The sequence below is a fragment of the Lates calcarifer genome, linkage group LG12 (assembly GCF_001640805.2).
Source record: "Lates calcarifer isolate ASB-BC8 linkage group LG12, TLL_Latcal_v3, whole genome shotgun sequence".
NCBI lineage: Eukaryota > Metazoa > Chordata > Actinopteri > Centropomidae > Lates > Lates calcarifer.
In genome coordinates, this window is record NC_066844.1 from 19,244,992 (window position 1) to 19,255,605 (window position 10,614).

A 10,614-nucleotide genomic window follows, 5' to 3' on the forward strand; every position below is an offset into this window, starting at 1 on the left:
CTTCTGCCACCACACTCAGTTTATGACAAAATTCTCTGCTGCCTTTGATTTTTTTTCCCCCTTTCTCATCTTCTACTTGTTATTTGTCAGTGCTTTGTGTGTCATGTCTTTATCAGTGCCAGAGCCCATCAAAAGTCACTTCACAACCATTTGTCCTCCTTTCACTGTGTATTGGATGCTGAACTTTGTTGTGTAAGAAGTAATGGAATACCTGGTGATGTGAAACCAACTTTAAGGTGTGGAGAAAGCGAGCGGCATTTATGTAAATTTGGGTGCTGTTTGTGAATCGATCAGCTATTTGATTCTACAGACTTGGTTTGGGTTGTTGTTGTTGTAGCAGTGAGCTGTACACCATTAGCAAACAGGACCTCCACATGTACACTACAACAACAAGTGCAGGCTGCACAGTCCATTGTTCTGTGTAAACTATTCTGTGTGCTCAAACATCCAAATTCCACCGGTAATAGCTGTTACATATGTCATGACCCTGTCATGATTCTATGATTTCACTTTCTGCATGTAATAGAATTAAGCATATCGAGTAATAATTGACCGTTTGCTAAGCCTCATACCCTTCATTACTGTTGCTACGCCTGTCAAGCTCTCCATTTGCGCATGGCACAAAAGCAGTTGACAGTTGACAGATTTACCATTGATATTCTCTGTAATTTGAAACAAATGAGTGACTGATTTCAGACAGTGGTAGACAAAAGCAGCTTCTCATTTGTGATCGGCAGTGACCGATTTTGCCGGCTGAAGTGACAACTGTCGCTGGCAGATTTTAGCAGATATAACTGGTAATTAAGCTAATGTTAGCTCCATGAGTTGGTTCAGAATGCCATCCAACAAACTTTTTAAATGCTGAGGATCACTCTGTTGCTCCATGACCAACACTTATAAAATACGGGGAAATCCAAAATCTGACAGGCATGCCATGTCTACTAACTGTTGCTAAGCTCTGATTGGGTGATCACTGTTTGAGGAAGGGGTTTAGTAAACAGTTCGGCGTTTTATATTGGCTTATTTTATAATGATACTCAAGCAGACATAAAGAAGTTGCAATTTAAATGTCTCAAATGACAATTTTTTCAATTTCAAAGTTACTAATTTACTAATTCAGGGACTAAACAAGCACCTTTTTTGGGCTATTACTGTTTAACCAGGGTTTAACCACCACCATTACTTTTTTTGTAATTGTCCCATTACCCAGCAGGATCGTAATTTAGATGGAGAATTAGACTATGTGACAAGGATCTATGTGATTTTTTTAAGCTGTTTGATGATATGACATTAATGTAACATATGCTTTAGTTGAAGATTTAAAAGGAAAAGAAGAAACAGTCTCAAAGAACTGTGCTGTCTTATCAAAAGGCATATGCTTTCTGGGTGCTTTCCCTCTGTAAAAGGGATATGTTTGAAATGATTCAAGGTTAAAGTTATTAGGATAAAATAACTGAAGCAGTGTATTTAATGACTCTGGGACCATTCTAATGGGAATGATCAACAAAAAAAATCTAGAATCATTAACATAAATTCAGTGTGAACATGGACTGTAAAGTATGTGACAGCGTTAACACCTGATCTTAAACATTAACAGCTTTTTTCTTACTTTAAATCTTTTATGTCCTTTTCAAGTTCTGTGTCTGTCACTATATGAGGGACAGAGGACTGTGTATGATGGAGGGTGATTATTCCTGACATTTCATTATAACTACTGGAATAGTAGAATAGTAATAGTAATAGCTGGTTTGTGAGTGTTCTCAATCCGCTGCCATAAGCTTCTCTCTGAGCTGAAATCCGAGACAGCCAGTGAGAGATGGTCTAATGATTCAGGTGTCTCCAGTGTAGACAGTACAGCCACCTCTCCAAAACACATATATATACAGACCCATCAAAGTGCAGCACTTGGATGACATTTGAGTCTAAGCGGCAAATCCAGAGTGAGTTTGTTGGAGTAATGAGTGTTGATTGATGCTTTGTTTTGTTGTCTCATTAGACTGGATCTCAGCTGCCAGTCAGGGTGACAGGAGGATGGCAAAAGTGGGGCATGGTGGATTGCCAGGTTATTTTTGGTGGCATTTGATGTTCTGATGTGTGCGTGTGTCTCAAGATATACACACGCACACAGACAGACACACGCACACAGACAGACACACACACACACACACACATGTCTGCAAGTATGTGTTTATTTGTGCATGTGCGTGGGAGGACAGGCACTGACAGGAGTTGTGTTGAACACTGATAATCGCGCTGATGTGCTGCTGCTGAGGTGGTGTCGACAGAAACTGTTTTCATCCCTGTGGCAATAAGAGGTTGCCTGATTTGCCACAGTGCATTTGTCTTGTGCCAGAGATAAAACTGCACTTGTTATAACGGCTTTGTGAAAATATGTGACTGCGAGAAACTCATTACACATAATAGCAGCTCTTGCATTGAGCATTTATGTTACCATCTATCTGGAAATTACAAGAACAAGCAGTAACATGGCCTGCCAAAGAGCAATGCAGTAACGGTCACTCAAGCAGAATTGAATGAGAGTGACTTTAGTGGTACCAGATTTTATTCATAAAAATCCCACATTTTCTCATAAATCTGGATGTAGAAATTAACAATCCTTCTGAAATGAAAAACATTCCCTTATACTATGAAACAGTATCTACTGGATGGATTGACACAACATGTTGTACAGTCATGGTTCCAAGATGATGTCTCCTGAAGAGTTTAGTGATCGCCTAACTTTTCCTCTGGTGTCAACTTTTGTGTGCAATGTGTCAACAAATTCCTGATGGATTACCATGAAAACTGGTACAGATATTTATGTCCTCCTTAGGGTGAAATGTGATAAATTTGATGATCAAACCAGTCCCTGTCACTCAAGCAGAACTGAAAGAAAATCACTTTAATGGTGCCTGTCAAACTATCAAAAACTGATTATGATTATTTTCATCTATTATCATTATGTGGTCAAGAAATGTAATTCAGAACATTTTAATTACTGCACGCGACACAAGTTGATAAACATCATATGTCCTTAACAAGTATGTTCACTTTGCCACTGTGAGCATGTTAGCATGCTGACATTAGCATTCAGCTCAAACCACCACTGTGCAGCATCGCAGAGCTGCTAGCATGGCTGTAGACTTTTAGTCTTGTTAAATTACAGTACATGGAATCATTAATTTGGACAACAGAGTAAGACCATATGCTCACAATGCAAATCCATCAAAAGTCATCATACCATAGTATCATAATATTTCCCAGCTCTACATGTTTCATAGTTGTTGGTAACTTCTTTTGTTTCCATTGATTGATTTTTCCATCTAGACTTTGCCTTTGTTTGCTGACAGTGGAGAGACTAACAGCAGTGTTATCTGACATGGGGTGTGGTTGGGAGTGGCTGGGCGGGTGACTGAGGATGGTTGCTGTACTGGCTGAATTTAGCACCTCCTTCCTCTCCCTCCTCTCCTGGCTCACAAATGCTGTCATTCATCCGCTGCCACGTAAGACCTTATCAAAGTATCTTCATCACTTTTTGTCCTCCCCTGCAGACAAATGTTTCTTTTTAGCCATAACCAGCTTCTCGGACTTTCTATTGTCAACACATTTTTTTTTTTTTTAAAGTTAGCCTTTTGTCAATTAAGCCTGGGAATCTGGGAGTATAAATGTGATAATATCTTTGTGTGAAATTTTTTATGTCAGGGATCAGCTTATGGTTAGATTGTTTTTTAGCTATCAAATGAGCTTTGGTACTGATACTACTGTCCTGCTGGCCCAGTATCTCGGGGGGGGGGTGTCAGTGAGTTTAATCTCCACTTTCAGGCCTGATAACCAGCATTCAGTGGGCAAACACAGAGTGTCACCCCAAGATAAGAGCAGGGAACCATTCATATGACAGAAAATTGGATTCAGGGACATTAAACATCTGGTGTATGAGCAGAAACAAAAATAAGTTTCTACTGAAGATTAACATTGGTATCCCACGGTCCTGCCCTCTTTGTCTGACTCCCCTGTCTACAACTCATCGTCCTCTCTCTCTCTCTGGAAAGAAAAGGTCATTCAGCAAGTTAAAGGGTGATACAGAACATTAGTGCAGTTGTAACCTACATGGGTGAGCATGTAACTGCCATAATGTCTGACATACAGTAATGAACACCACAGGTCACTGGTGATGTGGACAAGCTTCTCCCCCTTTGATGAACAGAAGAAATGTGTACTTCTGTACTTGTTTTCACTTTTTCTGTTTTGATTTCCGCAGGGTGCCAAGCTTCCCATGTCCATCATCATAGTCGGAGTGGGTCAGGCTGAGTTTGACGGTACGGAGACCTTACTTTTTTAACCAATTCATGGGCATAATTATCAAATATTCCGGTAATTTTATACTGCAGGCACATTTAAGATTTGATATTTAGAAAGAAAAAAATCTTTTAAAAGCTTCAGCTGTGTTTTAGTCTTTTAACAATCTGCTTTAGTAAAACAGATTAAGACGTGAGCCATTAATTGACATTTTAATTCATACTCAGTCTATTATGTGTTACAGCCAACACTAACCTCACTGGCACTAATTCAGAGAAATACCAGAGAGAAAATTACTGTACAAACTAATTTGAGTTGGTAGAGAAGGGAATGCGTAGGTGGATGCAAGCATAATTGTAGAAGAAATGGCTGAGGTTAATTGCTGGGTTTGCAGTGTTTAGTACCGATCATTCTAAATTGCACAGAGACTGTAATAAAGGACTTATTAGTTGATTAGACATGCAATAAAGGACAGATTATAGCTGCACCACTCAACACTATTTCTCTTTTACCAATGCTAAAGCTAAAGGTATGACATCAATATGATATATAATACTAAATTTTTCAGTCAGAAGTACATCAACCTTGTGTCTGTACTACAGGCGGTTCAGCTTGCATGGTTCTCACATTGTGTGTGTGTGAACTTGTGTCTTCCAGCTATGGTGGAGCTGGATGGCGATGACATCAGGATCTCATCCCGAGGGAAGCTGGCAGAAAGAGACATTGTTCAGGTGACTGCCCTTTACAGCATGAAAGAAACTTGGACTACATTCACTCCAGATATCGAGATCAGGAACACGGAGAGGATTGTGGGGTCAAATTTCACAGAATTCAAAGGATTAACTTGGAAATCTCGACCACACCCAAGTACAGATACAATATGGATATGAAATGTTTATCAAGCTCAGGGCTATACAGTATTTACTGTTTAATGTCATGCATTTTACATTCATACTGCTATCTCAGTTGTGCCGGTACATTAAAATGCCTGTCTCTGACATAACACCATCTGTTGGCATGTGGCAACTCTAACAGATTGTGGTTCCTATGAGACTTAAAAGTTTGATGTGTCACACTAGGAAACCTTATGTGTCTTATTCACACAACTAGCAAGCTGTTTCAGCAGGCCCGTCATCTTTCTGTTTCTGTGGTGTCAAAACTCAAGAGTAAGTGATCATGCCATGTAGTGTTTTATTGTGGAGGTGGGCCATCATTTGCTGACTAAATTGACCACAAAATGAGATGTGTTAGGGTTTGCACGGCTGTTTAACAATTTCCTAAGGGGCACCTTGATGTGCTTTGTCAAATAATACATAATACTGAAAAATCCAAAGTACTGAATTAATAAGGATAAGTAAAACTTATCTTTCCACTCATTTATTTCCTCTCACTCCTGAGGGAAACTAGAGCACAGGATTAGTGACAGATCAGCATCCTAGGATCCAGCAAATGTTGACGAACATCGGGGCTTAAACATGATCCCTCTGGATTTCTCCATTCAGTATACAACACTGCTCCTAAAACCTACTTATGTACATTGTTAAAAAGTATTGTGAGCTTTCCATGAATCACAGCAGCAGTCCAAAAACCCTAGTAGGCATTATGTTAGACACAGGAAACCATATGTTGGCAAAAAGTATATTCGTGTCAGAGTTTTTCTCTTTTTTCCCCCTCAGTTTGTTCCCTTCAGAGATTATATGGACCGGACAGGCAACCACGTGTTGAGCATGGCACGGCTCGCCAAAGACGTGCTAGCAGAGATCCCCGACCAGTTCATCTCGTACATGAAGAGCCGAGGGATCAAACCCAACCCGGCTCCGCCTCCCTACACACCACCTGGACACACACACCACCACACGCAGATCTGAAGACCCCTGAGGACTGACCGCATGCAGCAGCCACTCAAGAGTCCAGTGGGAACTCTCTACCTCCTGTTTTTTGGTGCAAACAGGAGACAACGCACCAGGAAGTGGGTGTTGAATTTTGTGCCGTATCCTCCCAGTGACTATTGGAGCAACATTTTGTTTTTGTTTTGTTCTGTTTTTTTAAAATCGTTTTTGTTTTTCTGTGATATATTCATTTGGCGAGTTTCTCTTGAAGAGAGGCTAGCAGTCTTTCCAGGACTTGTTGGTGAAAGCCTTTTAATCAACACTGAGGCAGTGACTGTTTCACATCTAATTTGACAGCAAGTTGGTTCAAAAAGGTCATGTTGTGGTTAAAACTTGTGCCTGTCTGTGGTTGTTTCTCTAAATGTATCAGGACATGTGAACTTTGACCTAAAGCCTTGCTTGTCAGTCATTTGTGTGGCCTAATACAGTAATATTTCTTAGGCACCTTTTCCCTTCTGGAATTAGTTTTTTATATTTGTGGGATTATCTCCACATCTGCTGATGCATCAGTTGCAATGGAGGAAAAACTAAAGGTGTGTAGTTTACAGTTTACTTTTAACATTAATTAGGCTTTTCATACCATGAGGTATCACCTCCTACCTTCTTTATTAAGTAAATGTTTATAAGAGCATGTTGTATGAGAATTTAATTGCCCATATCCAGTATATTTATTCTCGAATGTTATTCAGAGTGGCATGGACATTTGATAGATCTGTTTTGAGTACCATAAACTTAATCAATTTTGAAGTGGTCACTAATTATTTTCAAGCGATTGCATATAAAAAGCACAACCTGTCTCTACACCAAGATTTATGATGATGCTATCATATTTAATCCTTGAGTGCTGCTATTCATTATTTCTGAACAGAACCCAATTTATTCATGTAAGTCAAATATCTTTGTACTGCATTTGTACTGCAGCTGCAATTCAACATAATATATTATTTACAACAGGCATGTTCAGGGTTCTCACAGATAGATTCCCATCACAGAGGATGTTGCACAAGCATTAACCAGTAAATCAGAACCACTTTTAACCATTTTATAATCCACAAGTTTACTGATTTTGTAACATATCAATGCAAAATATATTAGCACCTAAAGAAAAGACAGAAATTTAAAATGTGTAAAAGAGAGAGAAAAATGACACAAAATATAATAAAACATACCCTAATTACTATCCAAGGCTGAATTACCAACCAAGAAAAGCAACCCAGAATCCGACAGGTTCACTATAGGCAATTACTTGAAGTAATTTGATTAATTGCCATTTTCTGGTAATACACACCATTAATGCACAGTATAAAGAGAAATAACAAGAGCCTTAAGGTGATGATTTTTAGCTAATCTTGATGGTCTGACCTGTCTGTAATGGGGCATTATGTCAAAATCTGGTCTTAATACCCTTATTTCTGTTCATTCAAAATATCACAATCTAACTGACACAGCAGTGGTGCAGGATGGCATTAAGATGTAGAAACATTTATGTAGTATTTCTACATTGGAGTACTGACCTGCCCCTCAGGAAACTGAAAGTGGCTGGTGACTGAAAGGGCCCTTGGCTCATTTTTGCTCCGTGGCCCAGTAGTAGGTTAATACGGCCCTGGTACTATCCCAAAAACACCACTTCTGCAACCCAGACACTCCTGTGTCTCTACAGCTACAGGATTTATGTTCATTACAGTCACGACATTAGTAATTCTTTCATGTGTAAACACATTAACAGTCTGTCTATGCCACAGGGTAAAGATAGATGGTTTTGTGCTAAACATTGTTTGGCTTTCTGTGGCCTCCTACCATCAGTGACGTCAGCTCAGTGTGAAGAAACAAAAACAAACTGGGTTCCATGTAGCAAATCCAATTTTACCGCATCAGTAACGAAGCCTGTAATTCGAGATTCATCCATGCACAATGATGCAACAACAATCCCTGACAGTTCTGTGATGTGCTGCCTGACAAAAATCCAGAGATCATAAAAATGAAGAAAATTAAAGGATTAGATCCATGTAAATGCATCTCTTCCTCTTGATCAGTAAGCCCACAGGGTACATACAGTGAGCAGTATTATATTTAACAGCCACAAGGAGAGCAGAGGTTTTGATAAAAGTACAGAATTCAATGTATGACTCAGATCTACTTTAAGCCTTGTACTTAAAGGGACAGGACACCCTAAATTTATGAAAATCATTAAATAGATGAAGAAAACTGGAAGCATAACTAGGGATTTTCATTGGATGAAGATCCTTCATTTTCCACTTTCAGTTTATTCTAATGCTGAAATATCTCAACAGCTATACTAACAGCAGATTGTTGGTTCAAACATTCATGGTTCACAAAGGATGAAATGTATTTATGACCAAATACTTTCAAAAACTAATAACATACAGATCAGCCTCAGCTCTACTTTGTGCTTAGCGCGTGTTAGCATGCTAACACATTAAATATGATGAGGAACATTACCTGCTAAACATCAGTCTATTAGCATTGTCATTGTGAGCTGATGTTACAATTTAACTCCAATCAACGCTTTCACTTAAACTTAATGGTCTTTGCATACAGGGAGTTTTTCTGTGATTAGTTCACATGTCAGTATATTTTGTATAATAACTGCTGTTTTTGTCATGGGTACTCATGCAAAAAAACAATATTATTACACGCAGGATCAGCTACTTTGTATTAGCAGATGACTACTTGGCATTTTCATGTGGTTCATTCGTCACACCTCCAGTGTGTAAAAATATTTACTTCCACTTGTTTTTCGATGTTTGTGCTCTTTCACAGCAGCCATTGTTCCTCTCTTATTATTCCAGATTCACTTGGTTTTGTTTGTTTGTCCCTTAACCTTCATGTTCCCCTCACTAGTGTAGAGAGCAAAGAAATGCAAAAACAATGTTACAATGATGATAATGGGCTGTAAAAGGTGTCCTTTCCTTTTAAACCGACAAGATAAGGCAGAGGCATAATTAATCTGAGCTGAAAAGGTTCTATTCTGATGTCTAATGTAGCAAACTAAAGGCCTTAATGGCGTGAAAGGCAGTCACTCCATCTCATTTAGTCCTGTATTGAAAAGCAGTTCAGGTGGATAACTATGGCTCTAAGTTAAATAGATAATGGTGGTCAAAATGGCAAACAGCAATTTGCTTGTAGGTTTTTGTATAGCATATGAGAGTCAACAGTTGAAAAGATAAGAGTGGATATTTGTTCTGAATGTAAAGTGCAATGCTAACAGCTGGTTTGCATCTAGATCCCATCAGCACTTTATCCTCAAAAAGGAGTGCTTCTTGTATATGTTTGATATATTTTCGGGAATATTGCTGTATTGAAGATATTTATTTATTTTTGGAGTGTGTATGAACAAGCCATCGCTCCTGCTGTGTCCACGTCAACACAGTAACTTCATCTCCCCTTAAAGCCTTGACTTATACTGGCGTGATAGATCGACTGCATGTTTTCTCCAGGTGCAATGAGAGTGTTTTTACTCACGGTGCCGCCATCTGTAAAATAGGAACCAGCCCAGCCAGATTACATGCATGTCAGTGCCAAACATGGCAGTAAGCTCTGTGGACTGTTTGCTATTTCTTCTCTCTTGTGCCTGGTTCTCCAAACATTTCTCGTCTCACCAGTGGTTGAAAAAACTGTAGCTAATGAGCATGTTACAGTTAACACATTTTCTACATTAATTTTTTTTTTGTCTAATCCCACAGTTTCTCTTTGTTGTTTATATCTCTTGAGTTTTCTGGTTTGCATGACTCCCTGCTTTCCTTTAAAAGGGTTTTTATTGTACATGATTATTGTCATATGGTGGGTTGTGAAATGCTTTGTATTGGATTGCCTTAAATGAAAATTAATTAAAAAATGACTACTTTTATAAAAGTTCTTGGAGTGTTATACTTTGATTTCAGTGGTCAGAGTTGTAATTTGTTACTCATCACATTTATATCACATCCCCACAACATTTTAAAGAAAAAATGTTAGACACACAAGAGTCTGTACATTAGGATATAACACTGCTTGTTTCATCATCAGTGTAGTTGAACTGACATAAAACGACACAAGAGACAGCTTTGAAATCAGAGAGGCTTAAGTTTAGAAGTTAATTTTACTTCTATTCTATGACTATGTTCTTGCAATGAATATAACAAGTATATGAGGTTTTATAAGCCTGTTTCAGAGCTAAAACTCAGTAAATCTCTAAAGTTGAAACAATTAGAAACGTAAAATAATATAATGAGTATGTTCTTGGTTTTAGCATCTCTATCAGATTAACCGTTACATAATGAGGCAACAAGGGGTGCAGAAGTGATTTTGACCTAACAGGTCATTACAGTCAGTGCAAGATGTTCAAGATGCAGAATGATGAGAGTTAGAGCTGCTCTCAGGCAGATTTATGTTGTTGCAGTTGTTCATACTATACCTCAAGTAAAACTTT

The 10,614-nt window shown here is 38.6% G+C and overlaps 1 protein-coding gene across 1 annotated transcript in view; it reads left to right on the forward strand.

Annotated features, from left to right (window-relative positions):
• Window positions 1-10,052, forward strand: part of cpne5b (copine Vb) — a 108,149-nt gene extending 98,097 nt beyond the window's left edge. Inside the window, 3 exon segments of the mRNA XM_051074670.1 lie at window positions 4,259-4,316; window positions 4,954-5,027; window positions 5,973-10,052. Coding sequence (XP_050930627.1) covers window positions 4,259-4,316; window positions 4,954-5,027; window positions 5,973-6,164 — 324 coding nt within the window. The 3' untranslated portion in view covers window positions 6,165-10,052.
• The last annotated feature ends 562 nt before the right edge of the window (window positions 10,053-10,614 follow it).